This window comes from Alternaria conjuncta (genome assembly GCF_024043145.1).
Source record: "Alternaria conjuncta strain BMP 0040 chromosome Unknown scaffold_4, whole genome shotgun sequence".
Lineage (NCBI taxonomy): Eukaryota > Fungi > Ascomycota > Dothideomycetes > Pleosporales > Pleosporaceae > Alternaria > Alternaria conjuncta.
The window spans coordinates 1515174-1531820 of record NW_026250093.1 but is presented as its reverse complement, the minus strand read 5'-3'; the positions used below and the strand labels follow the sequence as shown (position 1 = coordinate 1531820).

General features: G+C 52.8%; 7 protein-coding genes across 7 annotated transcripts; 1 reads left to right on the top strand and 6 right to left on the bottom strand.

Annotated features, from left to right (window-relative positions):
• Nucleotides 1–137: 137 nt before the first annotated feature.
• On the bottom strand, nucleotides 138–923 carry J4E85_003361 (uncharacterized protein; the record flags this gene model as incomplete). The annotated part of the gene is made up of 3 exons (XM_051467629.1): nucleotides 138–559; nucleotides 611–785; nucleotides 834–923. 3 exons carry the CDS (start codon nucleotides 921–923, stop codon nucleotides 138–140), a joined length of 687 nt encoding a protein of 228 aa, XP_051328788.1.
• A 582-nt stretch (nucleotides 924–1505) lies between these two features.
• Nucleotides 1506–3035, bottom strand: J4E85_003360 (uncharacterized protein; the record flags this gene model as incomplete). The annotated part of the gene is made up of 4 exons (XM_051467628.1): nucleotides 1506–1664; nucleotides 1712–2162; nucleotides 2216–2596; nucleotides 2647–3035. 4 exons carry the CDS (start codon nucleotides 3033–3035, stop codon nucleotides 1506–1508), a joined length of 1380 nt encoding a protein of 459 aa, XP_051328787.1.
• Nucleotides 3036–5017: 1982 nt separating this feature from the next.
• J4E85_003359 (uncharacterized protein) lies at nucleotides 5018–6237 on the top strand (the record flags this gene model as incomplete). The annotated part of the gene is made up of 3 exons (XM_051467627.1): nucleotides 5018–5104; nucleotides 5329–5714; nucleotides 5772–6237. The coding sequence occupies 3 exons, from the start codon at nucleotides 5018–5020 to the stop codon at nucleotides 6235–6237; spliced, it is 939 nt and encodes a 312-aa protein (XP_051328786.1).
• Nucleotides 6238–6263: 26 nt separating this feature from the next.
• J4E85_003358 (uncharacterized protein) lies at nucleotides 6264–7220 on the bottom strand (the record flags this gene model as incomplete). The annotated part of the gene is made up of 1 exon (XM_051467626.1): nucleotides 6264–7220. One exon carries the CDS (start codon nucleotides 7218–7220, stop codon nucleotides 6264–6266), a length of 957 nt encoding a protein of 318 aa, XP_051328785.1.
• A 509-nt stretch (nucleotides 7221–7729) lies between these two features.
• On the bottom strand, nucleotides 7730–8746 carry J4E85_003357 (uncharacterized protein; the record flags this gene model as incomplete). The annotated part of the gene is made up of 3 exons (XM_051467625.1): nucleotides 7730–8143; nucleotides 8191–8436; nucleotides 8492–8746. The coding sequence occupies 3 exons, from the start codon at nucleotides 8744–8746 to the stop codon at nucleotides 7730–7732; spliced, it is 915 nt and encodes a 304-aa protein (XP_051328784.1).
• Nucleotides 8747–9302: 556 nt separating this feature from the next.
• On the bottom strand, nucleotides 9303–11885 carry J4E85_003356 (uncharacterized protein; the record flags this gene model as incomplete). Its single annotated transcript, XM_051467624.1, has 5 exons — nucleotides 9303–10780; nucleotides 10832–11126; nucleotides 11177–11261; nucleotides 11532–11674; nucleotides 11832–11885. 5 exons carry the CDS (start codon nucleotides 11883–11885, stop codon nucleotides 9303–9305), a joined length of 2055 nt encoding a protein of 684 aa, XP_051328783.1.
• Nucleotides 11886–12893: 1008 nt separating this feature from the next.
• J4E85_003355 (uncharacterized protein) lies at nucleotides 12894–14612 on the bottom strand (the record flags this gene model as incomplete). The annotated part of the gene is made up of 1 exon (XM_051467623.1): nucleotides 12894–14612. The coding sequence occupies one exon, from the start codon at nucleotides 14610–14612 to the stop codon at nucleotides 12894–12896; it is 1719 nt and encodes a 572-aa protein (XP_051328782.1).
• Between the last annotated feature and the right edge of the window lie 2035 nt (nucleotides 14613–16647).

The following is a 16647-nucleotide window of genomic DNA, read 5'->3' as shown; positions in this document are numbered from 1 at the left end:
CTTAATCTGGATTTAGCGAAAGATTTCTGGCCCACCCGTACTATCCTGTTGTTCTTGCCCACCTCCACCTTTCAACATGCATCACTAACGCCTCGCAAATGCCTCGGTGACACCACATCCCCCTCAACAAGGGGCGTCTAATGACCAACACCCCCCTTCGCCCACGTCGCATCAGCATTCTCATGGATCTTCGGCACCTCAATATACTCCCTCACCCCCTTCTTCCTCTGATAATCGCTATCAAACCGCTGATCCCTCTCCTTCAACCTCTTCTCAAAATCTGGCATCTGATCCGCTGCCGTATAACTCGTCATCAGCTGCGGGGGTCCAAGCGGTAACTTGTCACCACGGTCAGTCTGCCAGAGATGGTAGATCTTGCCGTATAATTCCACAACTTCTTCCATCTCTTTGTTCTCGGCTACTTCCCATGCGGCTTCTGGTACGCCGGTTGGACGCGGCATGATTAGCATTCCGGACTTTACTTCGAAGACGTGGGAGTGCCAGAGCTTTTGCTCTTCGGCGTCGAGGGTTGAGTAGAGTTTGGGTGAGATCATGTACTCTGAGATTGTATTAGTATGCAGTCTTGCGATTGAGGACGCAGGATGCTTACCAATGCCGATGATCCGCGCGCCTTTCTCGGGCGAGTCGTAGAGGATGCATTGGCGTACTTCATCGTTCAGGTGCGCGCAGTAGTGGTTTGCTTCGACTGCATCGCGCTTGGGATCGTGAGCGTATGCGTGGAAGGCGTTGAGGTGCGCGCATATCCTCTTGACTGGCGCGAAGTTCTGTACAATTGGTTAGCGTAGTCACTACACGAGCTGAATTATGCTTACCTGAGTCATACCAGCACCAGTTTCAAGTGTGTTGTTGTATGCACTCTCAGGCTCACCAGCCGTCTTGTTGTTCACGGGAAGCGAGTCCATGTTGTGTTGGGTTCTGGGTGATGTCGTTTCTAAGTGCTGATTGATGGTGCTACTGGTAAGGCCTTGGAGATATGAACTCTGTCCTTGCTTTTAATCTCAGTTATTTGTCGAAGTCGCCGACGATAATCGCCGTTTGGGAACAGTTATCGGCGTCTCAAATGGCGAAGATTTGAGAATGCACATGGGACCATGAACAGAGGTTGACGTCATGATGACTTTTGATTGGGTAAAACACCGGACCCTGCACCCCGAGATCTCTTCTTGGGGAAGCAAAAGCCGACCGACGAAGACACTGCATCTTCAACTAGGTCACTGTCGGCGTCTTCTCTAACATAATCCTCTTGTTGATTTTGGCAACCATAGGGAGGCCTGGAATTTCTTTGGAGCAACACAACACTAAAAGCTGCTAAAAGCGGTCTTTCAGGGTCTAACCGCGCACAACATGTAAAGCTCAGTACACTGCATACAACTTCTGAATGTACATTTCGGCTGCGGCGATGACTAAGCGTCTCCGATATCGTCTATATTCTAGACTGCGACGGTCTTGCATACGTAACCGCAATACTGACTGTCTCTGAGCGACTAAGGTGTAGTCGACCCTCTTCGCTTGAACCTGCACTCAACACCAGTCTGGACGTTGAAAGAAGCATTGTGTGTCTTCCACGGCTTGTCATGTGCCATCTCAAAGTCGAACCGATGCAGTACCTCGGTAGTTATCTTGTAAATCTGTGTCAAAGCGAGCTGTCTATTGTCAGTACTTCTCTAGTATGTGATCACGGAGAACTCACGGGTCTGCCAACGCATGTGCGTGTCCCAGCACCCCAACCTAGGATTGTCTTGTCCATCGCCCGCGTACGATCTTCACTCTGCAGCCATCGCTCGGGAACGAATTCTAGCGCATCTTTTCCAAATACGTCTTTGTCGTGCGAAACGATTGAAGGGTTCATTCCAACTGTGTAGCCTGCTGGGATGTATTTCCCACACAGAGTGATTCCTTCGCTTGGAGCATATCGAGGCATCGATACCGAGAATGGAGAGAATAATCTCAGGGCTTCCTTTACAGTCGCTAGGAGGTATGGAAGAGAAGATACCTGACTGTACTGTACTGGTGATGAGAGGGTACCGTTCTCAAAGGCCGCATCGACTTCTGCGCGCGCCTTTTCCAGTTTCTCGGGGTTCTTCATCAAGAAGTAGAAAACGGAGCGCATTGCGATGGACGTGCTATCAGCTCCAGCCATGCTAATAACAGTCAGCATGATACTCCACGGTAGCTGTTCTTTCAGTACACATACATTGCAACCCACATGTCCGATGTGATCTCTCTGTGCGAGTAGTTGACTTTCTCTCCCTTTTCTTGCACGATCGCCAGAAGCTGAGAAAGTAAGTCGGGTCGCTTTCCCGTTACTTCAAGGGTTCTCTCGGTGGCGGTCTTCGTCTCTATAATCGCAGTCTTCTTAATGTCCTCCACAGCCAGCACAGCCTTCAGTAAGCTCGGGATGCACACCGCGACCAAAAGCAGAAACGGTCGTATGTAGTACGGGGTGACTGTCAGAAGGGTAAGAAACGGCATTGCAAGATGGACCGAGTGGATGTAGTTGTTGTAATCGATGCTGTCCTTGAGAAAACCAAAGGCTTGACCGAAGAAGGCGACACCGACGCTGTCAAAAGAGTACCTAACCACAAGTTAGACTGTGAAATCGGTGAAAGCTAATTTGTAACTTACATCTCGAGCCAAAGACCAAAGTCAAATACTTCGTTGCTATCGGCGAAGCTACCCAATCGTCCAAGAAAGAGTTCCAAGGTCGCATCCAGATTCGGTTCGTTTTTCAGTATGCTGGAAAGGGAATAGACACCTCCAACAATCCTTCGATACGCTGCGTGCGCTTTCTCATTGGTCTGCGTGAACAAGTCCGGCTGGCTGTTTAGTCCTGATGGTCGCCATGGATTGTACCAATCCGTCTTTTGTAGGGCCTTTTGAACCGGGTAGATGTGTGGAATGGCCGTGGTGTCGGTCGTCACTACCTCATCGGGTGCGATTCGAATGATGGGGCCATATTTCTGGTGAAGAACGCGCTCGATAATCTCAATGTCGCCTTTGTGATGGTGCCACATAAGCCATGTTCGTGATACCGATGCCCAGAATGGTCCTGGAACCTTGGCTAGTGGATGGAGGGTTCGAGTATAGATGGTCCAGACGAGATAGTATGAGACGAAAGATGTAGAAAGGTAGATCAAGAGGACAGATCGAAGATGTGCACCCAGAAAAACATCATGTAGAAGCGTCATGTTGCATATCCCGACGTTGAAGGACAGAAACACCACGCGAACGATGGTGGAGGGGACAGACGGAATTATCTTCCATCGTCGCTCATCGGTAACTGCAGCACTCTGCAGCCAACCCTTTCAGGCCTCCGATAGCGAGCTACGACTCGAACAGGCCGTCCCAGTATACTGAAAGGAGAGACGATGCCGAAATGCGGGTCTCTCTACTGTGGGCACGCTGCAAGTGCCGGGGCGTACCGCAGACCCTCGCGTTCTGGCCATGGTGTGCGCTTTGCACGAGTCGCAAAAGCAAACTTGTGGTGTTCTCAGCTTCGCCAGCTGAACAAAAGTCGCTTAGGAAATCCGCGAACTATTCGTTGTTCGATTTGATGTGTCCAGACTGTCCAGCATCGCTTTTTCTCATTGCCATGTGGCGGGAAGTCGGAAGGATGCTGCCGCGCTCGGAATGGCCGAATGGGGTTTGCTTCTGCAAGGGGGTCCACGGCAGCACCCTAATCGCAACACCCTGTTCATAGCAGGCTCAGCCGCCGTCCCGAGTCGCCTATCCCGCCTGCCGCCTCCAGAGTTTTGCATGACTTGTGACTTCTTCAACTTTGCTGTCGCCTATCGACGCAGCTTACTCGTGTGTCTGTTCACAGTCTCCTCACGCTGCCACGAAGCGAAGCGAAGCCAGCCCTCCACACACCTACCGTCCTCCAATGCCGCCTCAATTACGCCAGGGATGCATAATCGCGAGGCATGAGACTATAGTCTACAGACGCGCAAGCCCAAGAGCCGCTACTTAGCTCACAACAACGTCTAGACTATCAATTTGACGTTGTGTGGATATCTGGACTTCCGCGGGGAGCCAATAGGATCTGAAACCGCGATGATGGATGCACAACCTTGAACGCCTCTCCATCTTTTTTCCCAGGGCACCAGGAATACTATGGTCGTGAGGGCAACGCCGTGTAGTAGGCATTCGGCCCTATGTACACTGGCGTAGCCACGCATTCTAAGAATTGATCGGATTACTCACTACGCGGCTTACTACATCTTCACAAAACAACTTCCGCATCAATATGTACATCGGCGAGGACTCAATTCAGCTAGGTTTCTGATCCCATTAACCCTTTCGGTAGTCCCCGGGTGCCGAGCCGCCTGGGACGGCACGTCGGTCATGCAGCCTGCTCGGTAGAGTTCGCCTCGAATCCTACGCAGGTCAAGCAGAAACAAATTCTCCTGAATATCAACTGGGATATCGAATACCAGGATGCTGGTAAGGATGTACGGAAACGTGCTGATGATACCCAAGATTCGGGATGGCATTTGGCCATGGCTGCCTTTCTTCTGCTTTTTCACCACCGTCGTACACTATATGTATCAATGATCATTGAACGAGGATCGACAGCTCGTCATATTCGTGGCTCACCTTCTTGGGTCTTTTATACTACTCAGCATGCGGTGGAATGAGGTGCTCGTCATAGGGCTCACAACATTGAGTAGCATTGTGCACACAGCTCTAGCACAGGATGGCTTGAACATGCTACCGCCATGCGCAGTAAGTCCTGGTTTCTCCTCCACTTCTATGAGAGTATATCACTGACAGTACTAGGCAAAATGCTTCCAGAATGCTGTCACTGCCCAGACGACATGCGCACCTACTGATGTGCAATGTATCTGTGACAGTGAATCCATAAACGCGGCCATCCAGACCTGCGTGGGTGGCGCTTGCTCAGTCAAAGAATCCCTCAGTAAGAATCCCCACCAGACTCTACATCAACCGCGCTGACATGAGGCGAACAACAGCTGCTGTTAACGTTACTTCCACCATGTGCGAGAGGCCTGTTCGCGACCGATCCAACGTCATATTCTTGACGGGTATCACAGCGGGCTCCGTTGCTCTCGCCGCCGTCACCGTTCGCACGTGGTCTGCAATTAGTCAGAACTCGTTCGGGCTAGATGATGTTTTTGCAATAGCAGCCGAAGCAGCTTGTCTCCCCGTGACGGTGATACAATGTTACACGCCAAAGCTTGGTTTCGGGAAAGACACTTGGGTAGTTCCCCATAGCGATATCTACAAGGTTTTGAGGGTAAGCAAACGATGCTTAATGTATGTGAATGACTACTGACTGCCGAACAGCTGACCTACGGCTCCCAAATATCCTACTTCCTTTGCTGTGGACTCACCAAGCTCGCGTTCCTGTTCTTCTTCCTTCGCATCTTTCCCTCGGAAACGACTCGGAAATGGATATGGGTGTTCATCGTCATATCAGTGCTCTGGACAATCGCATTCGCATTCACAATGACCTTTGCCTGCAGGCCTATCTCCGCGGTATGGACTTCTTGGGACGGGACGAGCACGCCGGACTACTGTATAAACCAGAATTTGTTCTACCTGGTAGCAGCGGCGTTCAACATCGGTCTGGACGTCGCGATAGTCTTGATACCGATCCCGAACCTGATGACACTGAAGCTCAGTTCGCGTAAAAAGGTGTTCCTCAGCGCGATCTTTGGCGTCGGGGGCATGTGAGTCAATCCATCTACTTAGTAAAGTATCACCGCATGCTAACAAAGATATCTTAGTACCATCATAGTATCCTGCATCCGCCTCAGCGCCGTCGCCAAATACGCCACCTCACAGAACCCCATGTACGACAACCTCATGTCCGGCGTATACTCCATTCTCGAGATCAACGTCGGCATTATTTGCGTATCCATGCCAGCCTTCCGAAGATTCCTCGCTCAGCTGGTACCCAGGTGCTTTGGCACGACGCAAAACCACTCCGACCCTAACGAAGACGACGACACGCCCAATCGGCCATCAAAAAGGAGAGGCAAGCCAAGCAGAAGCATGCTGGATGCAAGCTTGTTCAACACTACGATGGCGAGGACGGTAGACGATACGCTAGAGGGTATTGGAAAGGCGGATGACGAAGTGCACCTTGTAGAGCTGCGGAGAAGTGGATCAAAAACTTCGACGCAGAACCTGGATGGAAGTATGCGAGGGCACGACGAGGAGAAGATGCCTCCTAGCTACCACGCTTCATGATATTACGAATTTTGCTGTTACAAAGCTTACGACGTCTTCCTGAAGACCATGCCGAACCAAACATTTGTGCCAACCCACTTCCAACCCCTCTCGCCCACAGCACCACCCTCAACATCCTCCTTCCTCATCTCTCGCTCGTTCACACTCACTACCTCGAGTCCTGCTGTCTTGGCTGCCGCGGAAGTCTCTTCCACAGTATAAACGTAACTACTTCCCCTAACCTTGACACCGTCTGCATTGACAAAACCAGCTTGGCTGACACGCCCCATGTCCGCGTGCATGTTCGTGACCAACGCCGTGCCACCAGGTAAGAGCAATGCTGCTAACGTGGCGAAGTAATCCTTCAGTGGGATGTGCTCCAGGACTAGAGTGGATGTGACGGCATGGACGGGTCGCAGGTTTGATACCGCAGGTAGCGGAGAAATCGATGGATTGTCGACAGTAGGAAAACAGTCGCAGCACTCTAGTCTTGACCGCACCCCTTGCTGGTCCTTCTCCTTCAACAACGGCGACAGCTTCTTCGCAGCGACATCCAACATGCCTTGTGAGAAATCGAGACCAATGACTTCCACGCTCTTTCCGTTCCAATCGTATCGCACAAGCTTCTCAGTATTACGTCCGGTACCACATCCCAGATCCAGCACGCGGAGCTCCTGTTCTGTCGCAGTGCTGCTCTTGACTTGGGATAAGAAATCTGGTAGGAGGGTCTGAAGCTCTAGATCGTCAATCGCTTGCAGCATGTTGCCATCGGTGTCGTAGATGGCGGCCCATTGGTCGTAGGCGGCTTGAGTTGGGATGTGCTGGACTGGAGTTGAAGGCTTTTGTGGAGCCGTGGTCGGTTGTAAAGTCTGGGTACGCTTTGCTGTTTGTTGGCCGTCTACAGTTGAGTCCGATTCAGTGGTCGAGAAGGAGGTATTGGCAGCTGCGTTGACGTCAACGAGGGACGTGTCGAAGGTCATGTCGATGGATGTTGGCTGTGTCATGTTGATAATGGTGCTCTCGAAGACAGAATGAAAGACTGGTTGCTGATTGTAGATGGTAGTTGGCTGGCTGAGCCTGGACACAGATGACGAACAGTTACTGCAGATCTGAAGTGGGGTACGGTTCCTGAGGATTGATGCTTTTCCTGCTCGGTGCCTGGCGAAGTCTTATATGCCAGCTTGCTCCAACCAATGACTCTTCTGCGCGCCCTCTCCACGCCCAGCATGTATCCAGTGTTGCCCAATTAGGCGATATGTCGTGCATCTCTCCGTAGCGTGAGTCACATCTGCATCTGCTGGGTTCTGGCTCGCGCTAAACTGCCCCCGGCGTCCGCCACGTCCGAACTTCACTCAACATGCGTTCGGTCTTTCCAAGCTGGCATGAACAGAGCTGATGAGAGGTAGACCTCGCGCAAGCGCGTGGTCGCTGTTTCGTGATGTTCATGACTGGACTTCGATGGGAGATCTGTACAGCGTTCACTGCATTACTGCTCCCGGGTATCATCCTACACTCAAGACCCATCTTCAAAGTATCTAGCAAGTATCCGGTCGCGATGCGTGACCAGGCGTGTGCGCGTCGTTAGCGCGTCGCGCAAACGCGTGTCCACCCAACCCTTGCCCAGTTGCTCATCCAATAGCAGATGTGTATACGCAAAGACACTAGCATCGAACAAGCCCGGTCTTTGCGCGCCGAAGAACCAGTCGTCTTTACCCAACAGTGTCTCGAGTGTTGCGAACGCCTCGTCTGCCTGATTGTAGAGCGTCTCGTCGTTGATAATGCTCGAGAACTTGAGCAGTTCGGTCTCAGCGGCCAGACGTAGTTCGCGGGATATCGTGAGGCGCACGAAAGGGTTGCGGGAACTTGGGAGGATGTAGAGGGGCTCGGCGATAGTGGTGAAGTTGAGAGAGAGGTAGACAGTGTAGAGCTGAAATAAGTTAGCCATGAGCAAAGTCGTCCTGGCGATGAACGTACCCAGGCTCGCCGTATCCGATAGTCTAGTAGACTCAGGTATGCTTCGTAGCGCGGATCTCCAGGCTCTTCTATTGCCTTCTCGCTATTGTTCATGGCCCATCGTTGCAGTTTGCTCGAGGGAACAGGCTGTGTTCGCTTGTAAGGATCTGATGAGGACGGTATTACGAAGGGTAGCGAGCCGCTGGGAGAGGCATGGTTGTTTGCCGAGGCGACTCTGAAGGGGATTTTGGAAAACTTGAGGTATGCCTGCGACAATGTGAGCTTGGTGGTGGGGTATGGGCACCTATCGACATGAACTGACCTGCCACTTCAAGCACGCTGGGTTATGCGATGGTGCACCTCGGATTGCACCTCCATCTGTAGTGAATACATAGAGTACATGGGTGTCGTGATGTTGTGGTGCGCGTTGTGGGAAGTCGTTGACGGGATACGTGACGAGTGGGAACTGGTCGAACAGCTGCTTTATTGGAGTCGGGACGGAGAATAGGCTGCGCGAAGATGGCTGTCTTCTGATACTTCTAGCGGAAGCGTTGTCATCGTCGTGTCGAGGCATCATGGCTATGCGTGGTGATGCTGGCGATGATGTCGCAAAAAGTTGATGATGCGGCGGCCTCGGAGGAGAGCCCGCCGACGTCGTTGCATCCACCGCCCCGCCCATCTCACGCGAGACCCTCACTAATACCCCAACCAAATGTCTCCAGATACTCTTCCGTATTTGAAAAATCCTAGCAGCACTATTATCGTAACAGAATCAAAAGTACTAGAACTTGTTAAGGTTTCCGATGATCCATAACGACATTTGATGTTGACGTTTGTATTTATTAATACAGTTAGGAAGCTACCTAGGTAGATTGGAGAGAATTATTATAGGTGTATTCGAGACTCGATTTGGATTCATTCCTATCCACACTCACAGGCAGCTTTGTGTTCACATGGGTGCAAGAACGTCGGTCAAAGGGGGAATCAAATTCTATACATTCGGGTTATGACTTTCCCTTCTCCTTCATGAAGCGGGCTGCCGCTTCTTATATATCATCACTCATTAAAAGCCAGAGACGTTGCTCCAAAACCTTAAATACTTCCAGAAAGCAGATCCTACGCTACGCAAACGCTTAGATAAGCTGCTGGAACGCACGGTCGAGAGGAGATCGGAGAGGCTTGACCTCCTTGTAGAAGTCAATGGTAGCCTTAGCACGCTTGGCAATACCCTCGGGGGTGAACTCGAACTTGGCGTAGACCTCCTTGTATGGTCCGGAGGCACCGAAGCGGTTGAGACCGAATTGCTCGTGAGAGTACTTCTCCCAGCCCATAGTGGACATGACCTCAACACTGAGCGATGGGATACCGCCGGGGATAACCGACATCTTGTAGTCCTTGTCTTGCGCGTCGAAGACCTCGAAGCAAGGCAGGGAAGCAACACGAGCGGTGATACCCTGGTCCTTGAGGGTCTTGACGGCCTCCAAGCAGAGAGAGACCTCGGAACCAGTGGAAACGAGGGTGATCTGGGCGTCCTTGTCCTCAAGAGCGACGTAACCACCCTTGATGGCCTTCTCGAGAGTTGAGCCCTCAAGCTGGGGCAGGTTCTGACGGGTGAGGGCGAGGATGGATGGCGTGCCCTTGGAGGTAAGTGCCATGTAGTAAGCAGCAGAGCACTCGTTTCCGTCGGCCGGGCGCCAGACCATCATGTTGGGCAGAGCGCGGAAGTGGGCGAGAGTCTCGATAGGCTGGTGGGTGGGGCCGTCCTCACCAAGACCAATGGAGTCGTGGGTAGCGACGTAGATGACGCGCTGGTGTGAGAGAGAGGACAGACGGACGGCACCGGCGGCGTATGAAACGAAGTTCAGGAAAGTACCACCGGCAGGGATGATGGTGCCGTATGCGGACATACCGTTCATGATGGCGGCCATGGCGTGCTCGCGGACACCATATCTCAGGTATCGGCCAGACCACTCACCAATGCCGAGCTCAGGGGGCTGGAAGTCGACGGCCTTCTTCCATCGGGTGTTGTTGGAGCCAGTCAGATCGGCGGAACCGGACAGAAGCTCAGGGACGACATCGTGGATCGCCTCGAGGACGCTCTCAGAGAGCTTTCTTGAGGCAATAGCGGCGTCGGTGGGCTTGTATGTGGGGAGGGCCTTCTGCCAGCCTTCGGGGAGGTCGCCGGTGAGACGGCGAGAGAGATCGGCGTGAAGCTCCTTGTGCTCCTCGCCGTACTTCTGGAAGAGCTTGTTCCACTCCTCCTCAGCAGCAGCACCCTCGGCGGCGTGCTTGTGGTACATGTCGTAAACCTCTTGGGGAACAGCGAACATCTTCTCGGGGTCGAAACCGAACTTCTCCTTGACCTGCTTGCAGTCGTCGGCCTTGAGGGGGTTTCCGTGGACACCGCCGGTACCCTGGAGCTTGGAACCGAAACCGATGGTGGTAGTGAGCTTGATCATCGAAGGCTTGTCGGTGACCTTCTTGGCCTCAGCGATGGCCTTCTCAATGCCCTCGAGGTCGGAGTCACCGTCCTCGACGTGCAGTACGTGCCATCCGTAGGACTCGAATCGCTTCATGACATCCTCAGTGAAGGCGCACTTGGTGTCACCGTCTGTATGACGTCAGTCCCCGTTTTTCCTTTCGAACTCTCTGCCAAACTTACCAATGGAGATGTGGTTGTCATCGTAAATGGCAATGAGGTTTCCGAGCTTCAAGTGACCGGCAGTGGAGGCAGCCTCGCTGGCAATACCCTCCATAGCGCAACCATCACCGAAGAACATGTAGACGTGGTTGTTGATCAGCTCGTAGCCGGGCTTGTTGAAGACGGCGGCGGTGTGCTTCTCAGCAATAGCGAGACCGACGGCATTGGCGAAACCCTGACCAAGAGGGCCAGTGGTGACCTCGATACCGGGGGTGTCGTGGGACTCGGGGTGACCGGGTGTGATGCTGTCGACTTGCTGCAGCGGAATTAGTTTTGACAGGCAGTAGAATTATCTTGAATGCGTACACGGAAGTTCTTCAGGTCGTCAATGCTGACGTTGTAGCCGAAGAGGTGGATCAGCGCATACTGGAGCATGCATCCGTGACCGTTGCTAGGCACTCAGTCAGTTTTTCCATCTGATAAAACGTGGGATGTTACAGCCACGCCAATGCAAGCAAGGTGTCTGCGCAGAGATTGCTCTGGTGCAAAAGCCACAACGGGATCTCCGACAACGGCTGACATCAAGAAAGCAATGCTCTCTTATCTGCCGTCGCCGCGGAGATCCGCAACTTCTCATCCAAGACACCCCAGAACCATTGCGCGATTCCAAGCCTGCCATGACCGCCTTTGTATGTGTTGAAAAGTACAGAAAAGTACGAACGAGAGGACGAAGCGGTCGCGGTTGACCCATTTGGGGTTCTTGGGGTTGAAAGTCATGAACTTGTTCCACACAACGTGGGCCACCGGGGCCATACCCATGGGGGCACCCGGGTGGCCGGAGTTTGCCTGGAATGTGGCATCGACCTATACGAAAACACCAAAAGTCAGCCATTGAATCTCTCAAAAGACCCTCAACAGGCTCCAACAAGCTGCTGCCACTTTTGTTGGGAGCAGGACTGCTAGCGGGGTAGCTTTGATAATGGTGGGGCGGGCACCAAAACAACAGAGGGACGTAACGTACCGCTAGGGTGCGGATGGTGTTGATAGCGAGCTCATCGGTCTTTCCGTACGGCATGATGGGCAGATCTGTCGATGGGGAAAAGATTGAAAGAAGAGAAGTTGTCACAGACGTGCTGGTGTTTAGGTTTTGTAGTTATAGTGGGGTGGCTAGCCGTCATGCCTGCCTCACTCACAACGCCAGAGTGGACGTATTAGTGGGGTCTCTCAAAGCCCGATTACATCAACCAGTCGCCGCACTTTCTGCCACAACATGCCACATCCCACCTGCTGCGTGTTTTGTTTTTAGTAAGCCTGCGCCGTGTGCTGACATGGTTTGCCGTGTCTCGTCCTGTCTCGTCCCGCCGGTCAATGGCGCGCTGCTGCAGCTGCAAGTGACTGTCCATTACTAACCTCTTGCCCTGGCCAGCCTCTGTTCCCTCTGCATCCGCCATGCGCCGAGAACGACCGCACTGGCGGACCACAGTGCCCCGATAGCGCAGGGAACGCCTCTCTCAAACTCTTGCTCCAACGTGTTGCACCATGCAGAAAACTCACGATGCGACAGAATTCTTCCGGGCGGCTATCGCGACACCCGGGATCGGCGCCGCGGCCGAAACAGAACTGCGTACATGAGGCTCAATCGTGAAAGCCCCAATACAGATGTCTCGACTAGAGCCGGACATTTAACCTGTTTATTCTCCGGTTGCGCTGAGAGACTGCGACGACGTGAGACTAGACTGCTAGGGCAGTTGGGTAAATAGCGCGCCCGCCGTGCTATATACCGCTGGCTGGCTAATCACAATCTCAACACCAAGGAGTCCCTGTACCAAGGCCGCTCAACCAGGCTGTTTGATTGACGGGTCAACCATGGAAAATCAATATATGTATTGTTACAATTTCGACATACGTAAAAGGATAAATGAGCGCTGTGGGTATCTATCTCGTACTATACAAACATGTAAAGGAAATGACAGTCTTGTCGTCTTCCATCCCCTCCTCCATTTCCGCCATCATCATTCATTAAGAAAATCTATACACAAGAAAAGGCTATGTAATCAAGAATCGAACTTCACCTCGCAGTTCTTCATCTCCACCCGACCTCCAGGAATAGGTCCTCGCCCTTTTTCCTCGGCGTGAGTCGGGGTACCCATGCAGGACTCTTCAATCCGTCCCGATCGAAGTCGACGTTTACATCTCGGCCGATGTTCAACTCGGACATCTCGTCTCTTTTCCTCCTCACATTCAACGGCCGCACGACGTCTTCCTCGTACATGACAGGGCTTCTACCCCAAGCGCCACTCTGCACGCGACTCTTACGGTCGATACCCGTCTTTGAAGCAGGTGTCGTGCTCCACGACTCTGTGCTGTTGCTGCGCATGTGTGACCGAGCCCTGCGCGGAGGACTAGTCACACGCGGCGGGGATGTAAACGGGTCTCGGTGAGGGCTCTCTAGTCTAGGCCGGGACTCGAGTAGTAGTGGCGGAAGAGCATTGTTGCGTTTCTGAAGAAGTGCTGACGCGTCTGGGGCCCTACGTGGACTTCTGAAGTTCTGCTGCTGTGGCGAACTCTTTGGGCTACGCGGTACCAGCTGATTCGAAGACCGAGGCACCTTTGGGTATCGCAGCTTGGAGATTGGCGACTCAGCGACAGGTGATAGCTGCTGTTTATTGCTGGCACTGTCATCCGACAGTTGCTTGTCTTCGTCCTCATCTTCAGGTGTGGAGTCGTTGGCATTTGTCGTCTCAAAAGATGTCTGGCTGTTCAGGGAATCGCGTAGGTTGGTCGAAGTTCGCGATGTAGTACGCGACAGTGTGCTACCGTGCGATTTCTTGGACTTAATCTGCACAGTCTTCGGTGATTCTTTTGGGCGGACGATGCGCGCTGGACTGGCCTTGGGTGTCTGGTCACGGCTCTGGCCACTGGAGAAATAATAGTCGATGATGTCTCCAGATGTGTTTGCGTCGCGCGAGCTGGCAGTCGTGGCTTTTGATTCGTACGAAGTGGCTGTAGATGTCATCTGGAAAGGTGGTGCCAAGCGCGGGCGTGTTGCAGGCTGCGCTTGAGGTGGTAGTGGTGCACCATGAGAGCGTGTCGCTGCCGCAGCAATCTGCTTCGGCTGGGGCCTCTCGTGACGAACAGGAATATTAAGAAACAACTCGGATCCACGTCCTACTGAACGCTGGTTGACGGCGAAGTTTGGTGCTCGTCTAGAGGGCTGTAGAGCGCGGATCGGAGGAATGGGTACTGGAGGCGTGGGCAACAGCATCGAGGATCTCCGGTGTGGTGAGGTCTCATCTTCTTCGAAGACAGTCTCCTGAGTCATCGTACTGACAGGCCGAAAGGCTGTGCTGGTATGCGATTGTGTCGCGAGAGGTGCCTTTTGATGCGCTGTGCCGACTTTTGGCGCCTTCTGAGGTACCACGGGCTTGCCATCCAGCTCGGCACTGATGGCCAGACCTATCTGATCCAGTGGCAACGAGGAATTTGAGGAACTGTTGGAAGTCCCCACCCCGAGTCGTTGCGCTGGACGTGCTGGGCCTTGCTTGCTGCCCCTGCGAAAAGCTCGCGGAGGCGCCAAGGGGAACTGCTTCGGTAGTTCAGTACCGTGTCCTACTTGGACATAGTGCGAGAATCTTGTCGAAAGCTGCTTTCCTCGCTGAGTCTCTCCCTTTTCGTCTCCATCGAAAACCACCCGTCGCTCCTTTCGCCTGCGCAAGCACACACTGAGCGCCATCAGTCCAATCGCCATAACAAAAGCTGCTACTGCAGCTACTGAAAGTCCAGCAATCTGCGCAGGTGTCATTCTAGGAGGATTGTTTGAAGCCGTTGTTGCTGCGACAGGCGAAGACGTTGCCGACGAAGTAGCAGACGGGAGTGAAGGAACAGTATCGGCAAAAGCGGTCTGGGTAGAGCTGCTTTGAATTCGTGAAGAGGATGTGATGATTGGTGTGCTCGTTGTGGTTGGTAGACTGATAGTCGGCGACATGGTGCGAGTTGCGCTCGTCACGACGTACGTGAGAACACTCTTGGTCGGCATGACCGCATCCTTTTGCCCCAGACAAATCCCGTAGGTTGAACTGAGCGATGCCTGGGCATCTTCCATGGGGCACGATAGGTAGATGCAGCCGAGAGCCACTTCGCCAAGTGACTCTCCAGCATTACTATAACGAGAACAGAGGCATTGAAGACTCTCTTGACCAGAACATGCTACGGGAAATCTTTCGTCCAGCGAAGATCGTAAACATGATTGTGCGCATTGGGGTACATTCTGTTGAAGCGCCTGCGGGAGAGAGTTTGGTGTGGAAGCGACAGTGGGAGCTGCCTGCATCGGCGAAGCTAGTATTATAAAGACTGATGAGATCCATAGCCTTCTGAAGTGGCTCATAAGCATAGTTGTACAGTATCTGTACCAGTGTTAGCTACATCTTCAAGGATGGACGTATGACAATAGTTTACTCACTAAGAGATCTAGACATGAGGGAAGATGCGGAGAAGCGCTGAACCTGCAGCGGAATGAACAAGGAAATTGAAGGAGAGAAACTCAAGGAAATTCGTAACGCGTCCACCGTCTCATGAAGTTTTGTTGATGTATACAAAAGCCATTAAGTGGGGGATGGTAGGCTGACAATATGTATTGGCATCGTTGCCAGCCGCCATGTCAGAGCCCTGCGTGAGCAACCGCTGAGGCGCCACGATAGCGGCTTCTCGAGGTCATTGACACCCATGGTAAGCGCTCGCAGAATTGAGAGAGGCTGATTGACTGGAGAGTCGTCGCTTCGAAGATGTGGTGGTGCAAAGATGCTATTCTAGGCGCTCGCGTCGTGCGCTAAGCGCTGGGGTTCGGGCTAGTCTACCACGTCAGCCAGTCGTTGCACGGCGCCTGTATAAACTTCGAGCAGAACACAAAAGCGAGCCTTGGCCTACGTGCATTACGTGGGACGAAAACACGCTGCAGCCCAGCGTTAGCGACTACCCGAGAACCGCGTCATTGGTGCTCGTTCGCGTTGGTGACGCGAAACTCGACTGACGAGGTCATGGACTATTCTGGGCCGTCATCTGGCTGTGCGCGTCTGTTTGGCATTATCGTCTGTCTTCGTGACAACGGCTGCGACATCTGGTGCTACCTCTCGAGAGAACCATATTCGTCCCAATTTCTAATTGAAGACTGGAGTAACGCGCAAAGGATGACAATTTCAGTCTTAGCGCAAATCGCACACTGATCAAACCGATACCATGGCAAGTCAGCAATTACAAAGGCGATCGACAGTCAGCTCGTCAGCTACCCGTTGTCATTGCAGTATACATGACTTGTAACGGCGCCCAGAGGCCGAGATAACAGAGCTTCAAGTAGAGAAATATGGATGTTCTTCGGCACCCACCCAAATCGGTTACCAGATGGCTAAATGCGCAGGAACGTCGTCGCTATGTGGAGACGTCACCACCAAAGCGGGTAACTTGGTCTGCATGTTGCGTAGGCATGTGGAGCTCACGGAGAGAAGAGGTGGAATACAGCCATACTCCGTCATGGGACGCAGATCTTGACGATAAGAGGAGATGAAGTTATCGAACAGGAGGACGCAAATATAACCACGATATGGTATCTGCAAAGGCGTAGAACTATAAGGTTCGGCATTAGACAAGCTGGGGGAATGCTCGTGCTTCGAGCCATGGACGAGGTGTAAACGTAGTCACCTGTTCGCGTGGCCAGAGCTGTCCCCCTATTCAGCGGCATTCACGGGCGGTCATTGCTCCCACGTGTCGTTCGTGGGTCCTCCCGTCAGTCTGACTCAGGACTGTGCGCAAGAGTTGAGACAGAAGTTGAGACTGTTGATGCATCA